Here is a 17,070-nt window from a genome sequence, read left to right as displayed (position 1 = left end):
GATGAGTGCCTATTTATATATATTTATTTACGCAGAGTTAAGGTACAGTGAAGGTGTTGACTTGGCTGATTTGACTGAGAAAGAAGTCCTTCTTCCTTTGCAGCTATGATAACGTTTTGTTTTAATGCAAACAAGCAAAAAAACTCACTGAGATGTTTTCTTTTCTAGACAAACTTGCAGTGTGTAGGTTTAGGATGTTTTAAATCTACTATGACATCAGGTTTTCTGTGTGCGTACTGGTTGCTCTGGCAACAGTTGAGTTGCAGAATCTCTGGGCATGAAGACACATAGGTAGGACAGGGTCAAATATCAGTGATCATTACTAGTTATGTAAGCTGAGTTTCCACTTATTTTACACAGTTATTGCTGTTGTATTGGTGGACTGTATTTCTAATTCTGCAAATGTTCTTTGCTAAAGGAAATAGCTTCTCCTAACAATGATCAATGATTTCCAGTGTTTCCTGGAGAGGCTACATTTAGCCCGTTAGTGCTTTGTCTCAATAATGTAGTGCACGCGTTTAAGACACTAATTGTCGTGGGGTTTATTTTTAGACTTACTATTTCCACAATGTATTGCTTGATATATGCGAATAAATGATGCTGTTGTGTCTGATAGCCATAATGGCTGCAGTGGCTTGAGCTACGGTTGCCCATGGTGACCAGCAACACAACAAACATGCCGGCAAATGCGCGCGTGACACTTTGCTACGGACCTTATGAATCCAGCGGAGTCGTAAAACACAGAACCTCCCGCCTGCAGGGTCTCCAAGGTATGTTTCCTCCACCAGCCGAGTGGCTACGTTCAGGCCGCCTGCCTCCTTTACCGTTACCGGTGAAGACAAACACATTTGTTCATTACGTCCGCAGCCGCTCTGAGAGCGCGAGGGCACCGGTGCGTCCTGGAAGAAACGCCCGAGTGGAACACGGTGGAGGTCATAGTGAGTGGAGAGACCGTGTTCAGCTGTGACATTAAGCAGCTGGAGTTTGGTGAGTTTGGTTAACTTTGATAGGAAGCGCCACGGGGATGCCAGTCAGTCTCACGGCTACTGTTTTATTTATGTATTTAATTTTAATTTTTTTCTGACAAAGGTGGAGATGGAAAACTGGATCCTGTTTGCATAGAGGCTGTTTCTGCTGTGGAGAAGGCTTACTGAAGAAGGCCGTCTACTCTGAGATCTTCACACCCAATTCAACCCAACTATAAAGCATATAAAAAAAAGTCTTTTTTTTTTTTTTTTTGTACAATGGTATTGTGCATATACACCGATCCGGAATAACAATATGACCACCTTCCCAATATTGTGTAGGTCTCCCCTGTGTTGTGACTCATCAAAGAATGAACATGGGCCTTCTGAGGGTGTCCGGTGTCTATCGAGCACAGATACTTGATCAGTTTGGGATCTAGTAAATTGGAAACCAGGTCACGTTTGTTTGTTTGTTTGTTTTTTAGTTGTTCCAAAACCATTTTTGCATGTGTGTCTGTGTCACGCTGCATTCTGCTGGGGATGGCTGTTGCTATCAAGAAGTGTCATTGCTATAGGCTGGGAGTGTCTGGTCTGGTCTCAGTGGGTGGTACATGTCTAAGAAACATATATAGGTTGAAACGTTTCCCAGCACAGCACTGAATTGTCACAAGATGGTCAATGTTATTTATTTTGATCGGTGCTGATTGGTTTAGCATCATTATACAGATGTCTGGTCTTCTAGCCATGGATCGTACCATGTGTGGTGTAGGAGGGGAATTCATTCAGGTGGAAGGTCTCATGTTTGTCTCAGGTTTCATGTCTTTTGAGTTGTTCCTAAATGTGTATTTGACTTTTTGTTCATGAATACAATGTGAAGCATCAGCTGCAGCTAAACATAATAAGCAACTCGCATTAATGAACTTCAACATATTTTATTTATATTTTTATTAACTCATGTGCAAATCTATTGAATTGTGCATAGGTTTCAGCACCCATATGGATATGTAGCTATATTTCTTCCATTACTAAACTACTGTACATACACAAACCTTTCTAAGTCACGAATTATGTAAAAATATGCTTGTGCACTTATGGTTAAGTCTCCCAGCTGTGAGTGGAAAAGATAAGCTACATCATGGCTGAAAAAATACACTCAGTTTCATGGCTTGTTTCTAAACACAGCGATAACTAATATCAGTTCCCTTAAATACCTGGAGAATTTAAATGTGTCAAGCAAGCATCAGTATTGCTCTCTAGGCTGCGCAGTGTTTATGTGCGTGTTTGTCTCTGTGTGTCCCTCAGTTTCCAAAGAGGAAGGCAAGCCGTATGTCCAAAGTAAAAAACATGGCTGCAAGTCTCTGTGCCAGCTGGCTCATGTCTCCTGGTGAAGTGAGGTGTGACAATAAATATAAACTCCTTCACTAACAGCTAAGGTAGCCAAACCAAAGACTGGCACTAAACCTACTGATGTTTTACATTTCTACAGTTTTCACACCTGTTAATAAAGCATTCATTGTGCGTCTTGTAGCTTCTGCTATTCATCTACAAAATTGTGACAGCAATGGAGGTATCTACTGTGTTAACACTACTCTTCTAACAGTGATCGGCAAGTAGTATCTAAATGTTGGTGTGCGAATGCTAGACACCACATGTCAGAAAGTGCTCAAGTTACTCTGTGGCTCATTTTTTTTTTTTTTTTGCATATTTTTTTTTGCAACTTCTGAAGACGGTGGCTGAGGTTTACCACCCTTTAGAGCCTTATAATCTGTCTTGTAGTCTTTTACTTACTAATATGAGGTCTTAAAATGATGTTCACTAAACCACTAGGCTAAGCACCAGATTGTCATGAATCTAAGAGAGAGTAACGATCGTAGAGATGAAACTGCACCTATGAGCTGGTTCCTGTTCCTACTCTTCATTATAAGTCCTTGTCCTGGAAGAAGCTCAAGTTGAAAGCAGTGTCCATGAACCTCTTCAGCTCATTCAGGTGGGTGGACTTGTTCCCCGTTGCGGGAGCGGCCGCGGGGTCCCGTCCCACGTACCTGAAAACAAACACTGAACGTGAGCCACCTCTTACGGGAGTTCAAATCCTTCACCTGCTCCTCGAAGTGGACAACTCCTTACCATATGTGCTTCTTGTTGGCAACTACTGTGAGGAAACGCGGCCGCACATAGTCGTAGTAACCCATGTTCTTGTGCTCCTCCTGACACCAGACCAACTCAGCACTGGCGTATTTCTCAACCTGTTCTCCGACCAGGTCAAACGGGAAAGGAGAGATCTGTGGGGGAAGGCACAAAATTAATAAATTCTAAAAGTGCAACGCTCCCGTTTCAAAATCCACAGTGCATGGTATGACCAGAAATATGGGAAAGGGATTCAACACCTGTTCAAGTCTGATGATGGCAACATCTCTCTCCATGTTCTTCTGTTTCCTCTCTTTAGCCAGTTCATAGTAGACTTTGCCAGTGCAGAAGATGACCCTCTTAACTTGGTCAGGGCATTGACTTGCAGGGCTTTCATCAGGAATCAGTCTCTTGAATGCAGTGCCTACAAAGATTAAATATGTTTGCAACAGGTAGGCACCAATACTCGTGTCATTATTATGTCACATTACAGAGAAATAAAATAACACTCCACCTTTGGCGAGGTCGTCAAATCTCGACCTTGCATCCGGGTGCCTCAGCAGAGACTTTGGAGTAAAAACGATCAACTGTTTCCAAACAAAAAAGAAAAAAAAAGTTTCTGCCGGTGACAAACAACAGATTGATCCTGTCATCCGTACCTTCACGGTGCTCGCGGAAAAAACTCCAGAGATAAAAGTTTTTATCTCTTTTCACGCTAATTTGTTGCCAACATATAGCACGCAACATCAGCATTGGGAAAACAAAACATTTCTTTAACAGTCAAACAAATAAAGCCCTTTGTGCCCAGTGGACCGAGACCAGAATTTCAGAGTTTTTCATAAAAAAAAACAACAATATTATCCCCAGTTGGCCTCCTCACTAATTTGCTCAGGAAGTCATTTTCTCATGCTTCGCAAAGCATTGCATTTACGTGCGACAGGGGATCAGTTAAGACATTCACTGTGGCTGAAAACTGTGAGAGACGGAAAAAAAGGAGCATATAGAAAAAAGGAAAATGCTTTACGCCCAAAAAACTTTATACTAGCTGTGCTTTGGGAGTTCAGTGTGCTAATTAAGACCACACAGACCACATTTTCACCTTGACTGAGTAAAGTAAAAGGTGTCTGCAGGCTCAGATTCTTTTAGACTCATGGTTACAATAACATCGTAATTCTAATACTGTATCAGGACTAATGAAATCATGGACATATTCTATGAGCAAGTTTACCAGAAATGATCCGATGTAAATGTTTTCCAAAACAAGTTAGAATACCCCAGACCTATTTTTGAGGAATGGAGCGGCTTTTATGAGTGATTTGATGGGCATCTGTGGAAAAAAATTTCAAATGTACAACTATTGCCTGACAAGACCAAACTCAAGCTAAAGAAGATGCAGATAAAACTGGTTATAGCAACGCAGTTACACTTTACCGGTTTTCTGAATGGCAGCAGAATCTGTCGTCTGAGCACGTGACAGTAGTTAGCAGGCGTAGAGCAGTTAACCACGATCCAGTTACAGTCGTACAGCTGCTGGACTTCAAAGTCTCCACTGAACTCCTTTGTAGAATAACACAATCACAAACAATGTCATTTAGAAATATTAATGATTTGTTTTTTTTTTGTTGGTTGTGAAAAAGATCACATCAGTGAACTGTATCTCTGGCTTTGTCTCTCTCTCTCACACACACACACACACAAAGGACAGAGAATGTTAATCCCTTATTATGCTCCTGCTAATAGTTTGATCAATACCCCATTTAAAGATGAATCTAGTAAGCTTCTGCTGATGCAGCCCACTGTGGTCCCCTCCTTGAATGTTCCCTCATACCAGCTGACCCTCGGGGCCATGAATTACTGCTGAATACCAACACTTTGGGACCATAATGAAGAGACTTCCCAGCTTTAGGGAAATAGGCAATCATCACTTAAGTGCTCATGTCATCAGCGCGGCCAATAAAACAGGAAGCTACTGGGTGTTAACTGGAGCCCAGTGTGGAGAGCAATCAGAGACAGCTGAGAACGTGTTTGACATAAATCACTGCATTAAGTGACTGGTAGCCATTTGAGCTATAATGTAAATTCTGACATGAACGTACGGGGATGTGATCTGGATCGTCTTTGCTCATTTGCAGGAAGCGCTCAGGTCGAGCCGATGAATGTTCTGGACCCTGAGGGAAAAAAAGACAGATAATGACAAAATGAAAAAAAAACTAATCCCAATATTACAATCCAAAAATGCTGAAATTTACAAGTAAATACAGGAAAACCTTTCAATTTCTAAAGAACTGATTGGTTGATTTTCACTTCTCACCATTCCCTCCATCCCGTGTGGCAGCAGCAGAACAATGCCATTGTTGCGGACCCATTTGGCTTGGCCTGAGCTGATGAACTGGTCAATGATACACTGCGCTGTATTGTGAAAGTCTCCAAACTGGGCCTCCCAAAGGATCAGAGCATTTGGACTGGCCATGGCGAAGCCGAGCTCGAAACCTGAAGTGACATTCATAATTACACTGAGCCGCACAACAATTAACTACAGGAGACTGTGCAGACATGGCAGCTTCAGTTTTACCTAGAACGCCATACTCTGATAGGGAGCTGTTGCAGACGGTGTAAGGAGCCTGGTTCTCCCACAGGTGGTTCATGGGAACACAGATCCGTCTGTCCACCTCTTGGTCGTGCAGAATGTGATGACGGTGACTGCAAAACATAAATAAAGACAGAGACAGTAAGAACTGAAACACATTCTGTATACAAAAACACAACGATGGCCATTCTAGCAGCTCTGCAAGGCTTTATTTTAAGTGTGCTCAGTGAAAATTAAAATGAGAAAAAATGCTAGTTTTTACCACATTAATTTAGCATGTTAGGATACTGGAAATTTCATAGTCACCCAAGACCAAGACACTAAAACATTACTAGAGCCATTCTGTTGGCATGGCTAAAAATATTAGTATTGTGTTGTACATGTACTTGTGTGTGGTACCTTATGAAGATTTAAAATAAATGACTGTGTTGACATCAGTAAGTGATAATTCAAATTACATTTAAAAAGAAAAGAATGAATGAAATGGGATACGAACACAGACACTGATTATTAATGTTGATCAATCCATCAGCAAAATCAATAATATGTAAGCATATAAAAAGTCCTTACTGATCATTGATATCTTTTAATTTGGTTTATCATTTCACTACTAGTCTTTGGACACTTGGCAGTTTCTGAGGCATTTTTTTGCTTTTGATGGCTGCATGAGAGTTAAACACACAACCACCGTAGCCGCTGTTCTCGGCCCAGAAAGACGCTCCGTGAAGACTCCTCTCCTCTCCTGTGACCTTCAGTCAGCGTGAGACTCAACTAGAGTTGATGGGAGCAAAGAACCAAGTGTTAACAAGCTCTGCCAGTCCGCTCGCTCCCAGGGAAGGAATCAGTCCTCTAAACCAGCACGATCAGACAATCACTTAAACCCCTTTAGCATCACTTCAATGACATCTACGTGCATGCACATCCTCAAACACACAATGCTGGATGGAGGTTATGCAACGGTGAGGCACAGGAACTGCAGGAAATAACCAAAATTATCATCTTGACTGCGAAGACTGATGACAAGAAGACTAGATTATTGTGATATCAGTCTTTTGAATACTATTATCCATAATTATGGTTAATGAGGGCAAATGATTCAGTGTATAATTTTTTTTTGTTTGATCTTCAATCTACTTTTGCAGGTTACACACTTCTTCCTCAAGAAATCCTTTAATGAGAGGGAGAAATCGAGGGCATTCCGCATAAATTGAGGCAACACGCACATATATTTTCACGTTTCATTTTCACAACTCTCTTGCACACAATACAAAGAGGATCAGAATGAGAACGAGGTCTTTCTCCCGGATTGCCTCATAAACTGCAAGCCCGCCTCTCCGTCCTTTGTTTTGTCACATGCACACACAAAAACAACACACACGTCCCCTGCCTGGGGGCCCCATTAGTCAGGAAAAGGGGTGCACGGCGCAGCACGTGCAACCCACCCAAACACGACGACTGAATCCATTAGTCCACGGCGTTACGTACATCACAGAAACGCAAGCAGGCCCACTCAGCTGTAACATGCCAATATGCTCAGCTCCTAAGAACTATGACGGGAACCAGAGTAGTGGGGGATGAAAGGAGTGTAGGTGGGGAGGAAGAGGAAAGCAGCAAGGGGAGGTAACGGAGGGTAAAGTATAACTAAATTATAAAAAGAAAAAAGTAAATGCAAAGAAAGCGACTGACACCACGGAGGATTTAAATAATAAAAAAAAGAAAAGGTGATATAGAAATGAGGAGCAGCTGTTGATATTTGACTGCTGTAATTTTTCAGTTCAGGAAAATTATCCTGTGGAAGAGGAGAGCGGAAAGGGGAGAGGTAGATGTCACTGGTAAATGGGAAGCACAAGAAAGTGCCCCGTAGCCTCTGGTTAGTTAGTGTGATGTATGTCGCTGTACGCTAAGGAGGAGGTGGAGGAGTAGGAGGAAGGAGTCTGTTGTCAGTGAGGATGGGCTGGTGGAGAAATGATAGGGGACAGATGAGACAGCCACAGTAGAAGGAGGGCTGGTTTTGTTCATGTGTCACTCGTTCCCTCCATACCATGACAACACCATGTGGGCTCCACTGTTCCCATGAGACCGCGCTGACGCTGTCTGTCTGTCAAACTCTCTATGTTACTCTCCCCACACCCCAAGTCATTTATTTTATATTATATATATTATATTACATTATTTATCTTTAAGAGAGAGCCCTTTAACTCATATTTGTTGACACTGAAAAACTGAACAACTTCTTAAAGTCACACCTTTTGGGAAATATAAAGGCTCATAATTGGCTCATAAGTGACATATTTTGGTAGTAGTAAGGATATCATTATAGATGAACAGTATATTAAAAAATAGCAAATAAGATATAAATCACATAAACAAAACAAATGGTGCTTTAACAATTTAATATTATAAGTTTTATAACTTGCCAAAAAAGGCTGCAGAACCAACGGATGAAGACAGAAGACGCCAAAGAGCACGGTGCACCTCCAAGTGGTAAATTCGAGTAGAAGGAGTTTTCTTTTCACCAAAGCACTTCCAGCTCAAAATATCACATTAAAACAAACCATAAGTTAGTCAGGGATTCTGCTTGCATTTTGGCTAACGCGTCAACTCAGCTTGAGACAAACCAAGACAAAGATAAGCTGGCAATACTGGCTGGCAAATATTTGTCCATTCCTGCAACCACTGTTCCACGTGAGAAACTGTCCTCTCAATAATGTCAATAAGTTTGTTGTCTTAGTAGCTGCTGAAAGAGAAACAAGATCGCATCAATGTGAATAAATGTTTAAAAAAAAAAGAGACAAAAGATGTTAAGTTGTTTCAAGTTGTTTTGCTGAAACTGCTGAAGTTGTTTTATAAACATGTGAAGTTCATATACTGTATATTCCCTTCTATCTTCAATCTGTTTGCTCATGCAAAATGCAATGCGATTAATATTGACTAGAAATGAATGATATTTAATCACAATTAATTGAAATTAATCCACAGCAACCCTGTTAATTTTGATATATATATATATATATGCCATTTCATCACACCATTATTTAGCTGAAAGTTGATAATGAAACTGAAATGTTGTTAAGTCCTACTAAATGTTTTAGCATTTTTTAATTCCCTGCCCACACTGTATATACTGACTGTCAGAGTACCGTATATTATTGTATATTTTGTACGTTCTTTTAAATACGATACTGTCTTTTATTGCTTCTTGTATATATTTTTGTACCTTATTCTGTGCAACTGTGACAAGTTCATTTCTCATAGGTGGGATTAATAAACGTTGTCTTATGTTTTGAATTGTAAAGAAAAATAAACCCGATTTGAGAAATTCATAAAGTAAGAGGAGAGCCATAAAAATACAAAAGCAGACGTTGTAAAAAAAAGACTGACTGGCGACACCGACTATCACAGACTCACCTAAAGGTTCCCCGCTCCACATCTTGCCCGCTGAGTCGTACGTGTATGCCATCTTTGAGAAGAGAGCCGAAGGCCATGTACTCTCCTAGAGCCCAGTCCATCTGACGATTCTTCACCAGGTCAGCTCGGCCACGCAGGATACGCGACACACCTAGAGAACATACAAAAAAAACACACACACACACACAGCAGAGACAGGGCCGTCTTAATGCGTCTTACTTTACAGATCTTTACTATAACTTCAGTTATGTGTCTGAGTATAGATTTCCAGCACAATAAATCAATTATTAGTGCTATTATCATTTTCACCACGACCGCTAATGAGTCTCACAACCCAAAGCAACTAGACTTACCCGGGTGGATTTTAAAGTCTTCCATAGGCACTGAGCTGGCCGTCTGGCCAATGTGCTGCAAAACCTCCTCGTCCAGACCTGTAGGGAGGCAGCTCATGCTCTTGGGCTCTCCCTGCGCTGTGAAGAAATCTACAAAAAGAGACATAATTAGAAACTGATTTAGCATTATTAGCACTGTAAAAGAAGGTATTTTTCTAAAGTACAGTCTACCTGGCCAGGGGGAGTCAAGCCAGTGTCGAATTTGTAAGATCTTTTCATCCTTGGAGCTGGTGTATGCCTCCTCGCATATCTTGTCATATTTGGCTACTTCTTCCTGAAACCGGAAGAAAAACGGCCTGATTTAACTAATACACAAATGGTTTACTTTATTTTGAAGACTGCAGGTAGCTGAGACAGAGAGACCATATAATAGAGAAATATCTGAGGAGAAAAACCTCCACTAGCACTAATAGCTCTGCCTTTGCTTTTACAAATGGAGCTTCTTTTTTTTTTTTTTTTGTTTTAGCAAGCATCCATATAGCAACTGAAAACGGTGTCCATCAAAAGCTAGAACACAAGTGAAACGCAGCAGTATTTCTCTGCCATGTGGGATATAAAAAAAATGTTCAGAATAGATATTATAGTCCACATTCCCGTTTTAGATGAGGAACTTCAGCAATTCCATTGAATGGCGCTAGAATCTGAGGTATACTTCAACTTCATTGAGCAATATATACTCTACGTGAGGGATTGTGAGGCCCGGTGATTGAAGCGAGGCAGTAAATTGGAACTCAAATACAGCAGTGCTGGCACAACACATTTACTTGAAGGCTAGAGTAATATCTAAGCGTGATTTAATGCACATAGCCCAGCAGATGGGGATACACCAAATAAAACAGCGTACAGTAGCAAAGAGTAGTACACAGTATATTTAAGAAGAGAAAACAGTATTAGATCACAAACCTCAAATTCCTGCAGTGTCACCGCTCCCTCAGCGATGAGCTTGTCGGAGTACTTTTTTAGAACGTGCTCCTGCCGACGGATCTGTTTGTACATCAGCGGCTGGGTGAACATGGGCTCATCCATTTCATTATGGCCAAACCGCCTGTAACAAACCTGTTAGAAGGCAAAACCGTGTAAACAGAAAACGCTAAGTATGGAGTTTTTTTTTTTTTTTAACCAGTGAGACGGTGCTGTGACCGACCAGGTCAATGACGACATCCTTGTTGAAGGTGGCCCTCCACTCTGCAGCCACCCGGCACACATAGATGACAGCCTCCGGGTCGTCAGCGTTCACATGGAAGATGGGTGCATTGACGACCCTAGCCACGTCGGTGGGGTAAGGAGAGGAGCGGGCCACCCGAGGATCTGTGGTGAAGCCGATCTGAGGGGCGCACACGGCAAAACTGAAATCGCTTAGAGCTTTAAAACTTTAAAAGCTTTAAAAAAAAAAAATGGTTGGAGTGACGTTTAGTACAAAATATGCTACCAACAGAGAAAAACTTTACAATGAATGAATGAAGTGCCATAGTTTTTTCAAAATCAGGAATTTTAACACCAAGACTAACATTGTATGATCATATACTGTTGAGGCAAAACATTAGGACCACCTTCCTAATGTTGTGTAGGTTTCTCTTGTGCCTCCAAAACAATTGTGACTTATCAGAGAATGGACATGAGGGTGTCCTGTGGTGTCTGGAAACAGGATGTTGTTAGTGGGGGTCATTGGGTCCTATGGGTTTTAATGCTGTGGTTGATCTGTGTATCTTGATACAATTTGACCGACAAACCATAGTACAGATTATCGTGTAGCCTTCTAGTTATAGTACCTGGTTGTTGACCACAACATGGATCGTCCCATGTGTGGTGTAGGAGGGAAGTTCGCTCAGGTGGAAGGTCTCGTACACAACTCCTTGTCCAGCAAAAGCAGCGTCACCATGCATCAAGATGGACATCACCTTAAGAAAAATGTTACAGCCTTAATAGGAACAAACCTTTGCCAACATGCTTTCAAATGTGTATGAGGTATAATAAGAGTTACCTTCTTTCCTTGAGTGTCTCCTCTGTAGAATTGCTCAGCTTTGGCCTTCCCCTGCACCACCGGATCCACCGCTTCCAGGTGGGAGGGGTTTGCCATGAGGGACAGCGTGATGTTCTTGTCCGTTTCACGGTTAATCCTCTCGTGGAACATCCCGAGGTGGTATTTGACATCACCTGAACCCTACATGTGTATACATGCAGATTAAACAAAGTATCAGCTACATCGACAGAATGCTTTTCGCAGATAACTTTCCACGTGGTGACACACAGTTTACTCGCCTCATCCGTAGCCTCTAATTTGGGGTCAAACTGACAGAAGATCTGATCCAGCTCCTTACGGATCACGTTAGCCAAGACATTCAGCCGACCCCTGGGAATTGAGTTTAAAAGAGCCGATATCAAATAAGGAATGAGAGCACGCGGCCGTGTGAGCAGACTGAACTAAGAGGTGAGAAAAGTGTAAAGCGGTTTACCGATGAGGCATCCCCATGATCACACTGTCGATACCTGCAGCGCTCGACTTGTCAATGATGGTTTTAAGTGCGGGGATGAGAACTTCACAGCCTTCCAGACCGAAACGTTTCTCTGATGACCACTTTCTGGCCAGGAAGTCCTCAAACCTACACATTACAACGGTTCACATACAGAATTTGAGGATTTTTATATCATTAGCAAGGGGCTGATGATGTAGAATACACTTTTACTGTCTTATAATGGTGAGAAGAGATTTATTTTTACAACAATACTATGCTGTTATACATTTTTCAAATTAATTTAAGTACAATAGTGTACAATTTCGATTGTGTGTAGTGTTAATGAATGAGCACAGAACAAGTGAGACTCACTAACAATGGATCATCTGCAGGAACCTCCAGTGACATCTGAGATCATTTATCACGGCTGAAAATGAGCTCACATGAAGAATAGTGCGTGTACCTTTCCAAATATATACGCGTACAGGGGTTTTGTTAACGTTGTGTGGGTCCCTGAGACAAGCTATAACTAAAAGTGAGGTATCGTGCTGTCGGCAAAGTGCAAGTTAGTAGATGTTAATTCAGCGCTGACCGTGTGGATCTGATGAGGCGAGCGAGCAGAGTTCTCTTCTCAGCGTTGGTGAACTGCATGATTCCTGGAGTCTCAAACTTCTGACGAATCCACTGGCACTGGTCCACATTGTTAATGAACATGAATTCAATCCCTATGTGACTGCAGTAGGACATCTGAGAGAAGACAGGGGGAAAAATGTAAACAGCATGGTAAAGAGAGGCCTCTTTCCCCCATAATTAGATACACGTATGGACAAAAACACAGAAACAACATACCTCAAGCCTGCGTATAATTTCTCTAAGTGCCAGAGTCGTCTCTTGTCCACCTATGAAGGTGGTGATGGGCAGCTGGAAGCTTCTGTCCAAGTCGGACTCATCAAGACCATACAAACCTACGAGAACATCATGTGAAACATTGGTTTGATCAAGAGTGTCGAGAAAGACCCCACAAAACCTACTAAAGTCATTTATTTATATGCACATTTTTGAAGGGACATCTGTCTTCACCCCAGTTTATAAATGGACCTGAAAATGGACCTGAATGTAGAAGAATTTTCAGGTCATTTGTCTACAATTAACTTTTTAATCATCCACCCCAAATGAGTTTTACCCAAAGACCCTCACTAACAAAAAATTTGCTCTTTACGGGTTTTATTTATTTGATCTGCTTTATGTCATTATTCAGGTATATTTTGGATTTGGAGTGATGGACATTTTCAACATATTCTAGATTAAATGATTAACTGACCTATCATAATATAGTAAAAAAAAAAATTAACTGATAAAAAAAAAAGAAGTAATGATTCAATGTTCTAAATGTGACCACTATCTTCAAACTCGGAGCAAGGGCTGAAAATGAATTAATTTATACAATTCAAAAGTTAAAATAATAATCCACTGTATATTTGCAGACATACTGGACACAGGTAGGTTTCTGTGCCAGTAAAGCCCACCTGAGGAGAGCTGGCTAAGCTCAAGATCGCAGGCAACATAAGAGGAGACAGGTGCAAATCATATTAGGAACACGGCAAAGACAAAGGGGGCCGAGAATAGACTCGTGCACTATCAGCTGACCAAATAAGGGGCTACGCAGGCTATCATTAGCTTTCATTAGGGAGCTATAGCCCCGGTGACAATACATAATGCGATGCAATGTCCTGACACACATTGATCACTGATAACAGAAGCCAACAGAAACAATGTCTCTCTCTCTCTATGACTCTCTATCCTCTTTACTAGCTATTACTGTAGACTTCGATCGCTTTCTGCGGCCATCCCGCATCCTCCAACCCTCAGTCCGCTACGTGAAATGGAGAATGACAAGAGCTAGGCCTGAGATTAATGACAGCATTAGGCTGACTAACCCGTATGAGGCGTAGAACGTGATGGGGCCCTCTATACTCAAACGCCACTTCAGCTCTGGGGTCTGATGAGTTACGCAACACTGGATCGGAGATGTGTGTACAACTGGTGCACACATATCTGCTGCAAAACCCCTCAAAGGTATGCTAAACCTTTACTAAATTAAAAGTGAAATAAAGCCTTTCATGTAAACCTGCCGGTGAGAGAATAATCCTCAAGATATACAGAATACACTGCCCGTGGGTTACCTCCATATCCAATTAGTTGGATTTTCATAATACTGTAAAATAATAATATAACTTCTGCGTGAAGTCTGAGCCTTTCCTTTGATATTTTTATAACACCGCTGCTCTTAAACAGGAGTCAAGACAGCAACAACATGACAAAAACTGTTCTTAATATTTGGTAGTTGTGTGTGATGTATGATGCAACTCAGACGACAGAGGGAAAGAGTCTCACCTAATTTGTCAATGCTGGTGATGAGGTCTGAGGGAACAAATGAGTCCAGGTCAGCCTCCAGGATTCCCAGAGGGTCTAACTGGGCAACGTGGTGACCACGAATCTTACACAGATACGTGTGGGGGCAGAAGTAAGAAGATAAATGAGGAGATAAAGAGAAATGGGTAAAACAAGAGACAGGCAGGAAAGATTAAGAACCAATTTAGCTTCCATCAGAACGCCAAGTAGGAACAGCTGGAGAGTAAGCTAACACTCAGTTATAGGTCAGCCTTTGTGAGAAAGGAGACCCATGGGAGTCCCTTTTATCTACACACACACTTTCACCAGGAGTACAACCAGCTGGGAATAAAAGTGACGCTTTTGCCAAAAGATAGAATTTAATAAATCCCTCGGATAGTTCCTCAAATTAATTTGAGAAATGCTACCACCTGTTTTGTTTAAGTAGTCTCTTTGATATTTTGATTTTCAAAAAGCAGTCAGGGTAAGGAGGTTGGAGTTAATCTCGCAATTTGCATAACCTCGTGCAGTGACAAACAAATTGTGTATTCCTTTTAATGCAAGAACACGCGGTATAAGCGGCTTTTTCTGCCAGTTGCATCTGTTTCATCCAAGTGGATTTTGTTTGATGCATTTTTCACACACAGAAGTTACAAACAGTCAGTCAGCTGTGGCTCGGAGATGATGACATCTTAATTACGCGCGCACACACACACACACGCCACTTTAATGATGAACCATGTGATATGTTATGAATCTTTGAATTAGCAAAGAGCATCGGTCTAATTTGCACCAAACCTGATGCATGTAAGCATCTCTGTACGTGTGTGCTGCTCACAGCTGGGCTGGGCGAGAGTGGGGTACCTGATAGGCCCTAATGAGAGTGTGCACAGCCAGGTGGTCCTCCACCACTTTCTGTGCCATGTCTGCTGAGTGGGACAGCACTCGGCCCTGGAGCAGAGCAGAGGGGCGTCTCTCGCCCACCTCGCCAGATGGACTGGAGGCCTGGATGTTACGGAAGAACCCATCCCAAGACTAGAACAGAGAGAAACACACATCCAGCTCTCACTAACATGCAGGCATACGCCTATCCTACTAGACTGAGGGGATAACAGAATAGTGAAAGGACGTGAACCCATGCGGCTGCAGCTGAAGCGCATTTGTATATGCTCCAGGCAACTAAACTATTAATATCAGGATGCAATAAGCACGATGTAATTTATTAAGTCCCCTTTGAGCAGGGGTACTGAGCTGAACATGGACAGAAATGTTGTTACTCATTCATCTGGTAAGAAACGCCACATGTTGTTACCTCGTGGACGTTTTTGTGATCCTCCAGCCAGGCAAAGTACATCTCCTCCACATAACTGGAGCTATTGGCCACCGCTGGGAGAAGTGGCTCAGACTTGGAGCTGCAGCCTCTCCTGGGGTCAACCCAGCGCCTGAGGACCTGGCCGCCTCCGTTCGCTCGGATCAGCTGGTTCCCTCCAGCACGGCCCCCCTTCAGCACACCCGCTAACGCCCGGAACTGACTCATGGCTGGAAGGAGAAAGCGGGAGATAAGGGAAGACGACACACATGAATCATGCAGGTCACGCACCATCCTCGACATGAGAGGTTTAATGTCAGATATCAAATAAGATCTCCGCTGCTTGACACGCAGGTTTGACATAGAAACGATACCATAATTGCTGCCGAGTGTTGATGACAATCGTACATCTTCGATGGGATAAGTCCGCGCAACGTCATGCAGCCTACAGCTACACGTCGGCCCGGGCGCCCGTTACCGCGCAAAGCATTGTGCAGATGCGCGTTATCAGCCGAAGTGTGACGACAGCATTGCGGCGGCTGCAGGTAACACTGCCTCACCTTTTCCAGAAGGATGCTTCAGCCGCTTCTTTCTTCAAATTACAGCGCCGACGTCAATGCCAAATAATAATAATAAAAAACTGCCCGTGTCATTCTAGCTCCGTTCCGGTTTCCCTGGACCTCTAATCCCTCAACACAAATCCTCATAATCTCCTGACAGAGCGGTAGCACGGGAAAAGAGCGGTGGTTTAAAATGTCACCCGCGCTTTGTTTTTTGTAAATAACATTTACCTTAGTCTGCATCGCTCTTTGGCGCAAGGAGTAGGTACACGGGTAGGACAGGAAGGTTACCCAGATCCAAGCGGAGTGGCGTCAGGTGGCGTCTTCCTCCGCGGAGACAGTCGGCAGCATGGTGCGCCCAAGGGGTGCATCCGAGGTAAATGTCCAGTAACACACCTGCCCAGGGACAAACAATATTATTAAGTAACGCGGATGCAAATGCCCGATGTCACTTATTTGCAGCATTTGTTTTTTTATAATCAGTTTACTTACTTTAATCCTCTTAGTTCAGGGAAAACACTTGGCAACCAGGCGGGTCGTTTTTCCCTCAAAGATACATCACACATATGTCTTTGCCTTCACTGTTAATTACATAAGGCAATTAAACTTTTATAAAGGCTGAACATGAGTCATTTGAGCAAGTGGTTTCAGATTGATGGGCTTCTACCTTGAGTGGGTTAAACAATAAGATAATTGGCCCTCCCTCCTTCCTCCCCCCCTCTCTCCTCCTCATCTAGATGTTCATCAGTCATACTTGCTGGCACGGAAGGAACAGTATTATCAATCAGGACAAACACGCCACAGAAGAAGGGGGGAGAGTGGAGCGAGCAAGAGGATTTACCAGAAAGAACAGAGTGCAGATATTAGAACATAGCTAATTA

General features: G+C 42.5%; 2 protein-coding genes across 4 annotated transcripts; one reads left to right on the top strand and one right to left on the bottom strand.

Annotated features, from left to right (window-relative positions):
- Positions 1-595: 595 nt before the first annotated feature.
- On the top strand, positions 596-1,238 carry c13h10orf53 (chromosome 13 C10orf53 homolog). Its single transcript, XM_047603719.1, has 3 exons — positions 596-770; positions 868-987; positions 1,090-1,238. The coding sequence occupies exons 1-3, from the start codon at positions 653-655 to the stop codon at positions 1,152-1,154; spliced, it is 303 nt and encodes a 100-aa protein (XP_047459675.1). The 5' UTR covers positions 596-652; the 3' UTR covers positions 1,155-1,238.
- A 1,404-nt stretch (positions 1,239-2,642) lies between these two features.
- ogdhl (oxoglutarate dehydrogenase L) lies at positions 2,643-16,632 on the bottom strand. Of its 3 annotated transcripts, none has more exons than XM_047602502.1 (23): positions 16,421-16,632; positions 15,633-15,859; positions 15,185-15,355; positions 14,324-14,426; positions 12,779-12,894; positions 12,522-12,676; positions 11,930-12,076; positions 11,736-11,826; positions 11,458-11,637; positions 11,246-11,374; positions 10,621-10,800; positions 10,380-10,532; positions 9,648-9,750; positions 9,438-9,566; positions 9,085-9,235; positions 5,662-5,789; positions 5,401-5,579; positions 5,186-5,257; positions 4,521-4,646; positions 3,604-3,676; positions 3,350-3,513; positions 3,090-3,244; positions 2,643-3,007 (listed from the first exon to the last, which is right to left on the bottom strand). In XM_047602502.1, the coding sequence occupies exons 2-23, from the start codon at positions 15,855-15,857 to the stop codon at positions 2,884-2,886; spliced, it is 3,054 nt and encodes a 1,017-aa protein (XP_047458458.1). In that variant the 5' UTR covers positions 15,858-15,859; positions 16,421-16,632; the 3' UTR covers positions 2,643-2,883. The 3 variants fall into 3 exon arrangements, with proteins under 3 accessions (XP_047458458.1, XP_047458457.1, XP_047458460.1); XM_047602501.1 differs by lacking the exon at positions 16,421-16,632 and adding an exon at positions 16,190-16,347; XM_047602504.1 differs by lacking the exon at positions 16,421-16,632 and adding an exon at positions 16,004-16,116.
- Positions 16,633-17,070: the final 438 nt, after the last annotated feature.

Source organism: Mugil cephalus, chromosome 13 (genome assembly GCF_022458985.1).
Source record: "Mugil cephalus isolate CIBA_MC_2020 chromosome 13, CIBA_Mcephalus_1.1, whole genome shotgun sequence".
NCBI lineage: Eukaryota > Metazoa > Chordata > Actinopteri > Mugiliformes > Mugilidae > Mugil > Mugil cephalus.
The sequence above is the reverse complement of the archived record's forward strand: the minus strand, read 5'-3'. Positions and strand labels throughout refer to the sequence as shown.

What these genes read in the sequence shown, in the direction of transcription:
- c13h10orf53 (XM_047603719.1), top strand. Translation starts at nt 653, where the DNA reads ATGGTGACCAGCAACACAACAAACATGCCGGCAAATGCGCGCGTGACA. An exon ending in CCGCCTGCAGGGTCTCCAAG is followed by an intron (nt 771 to 867) that starts GTATGTTTCCTC and finishes TTACGTCCGCAG; the next exon opens with CCGCTCTGAGAGCGCGAGGG. An exon ending in CATTAAGCAGCTGGAGTTTG is followed by an intron (nt 988 to 1,089) that starts GTGAGTTTGGTT and finishes TTTCTGACAAAG; the next exon opens with GTGGAGATGGAAAACTGGAT.
- ogdhl (XM_047602502.1), bottom strand. Translation starts at nt 15,857, where the DNA reads ATGAGTCAGTTCCGGGCGTTAGCGGGTGTGCTGAAGGGGGGCCGTGCT. An exon ending in AAATTATACGCAGGCTTGAG is followed by an intron (nt 12,677 to 12,778) that starts GTATGTTGTTTC and finishes GTCTTCTCTCAG; the next exon opens with ATGTCCTACTGCAGTCACAT. An exon ending in GAGACACTCAAGGAAAGAAG is followed by an intron (nt 11,375 to 11,457) that starts GTAACTCTTATT and finishes ATTTTTCTTAAG; the next exon opens with GTGATGTCCATCTTGATGCA.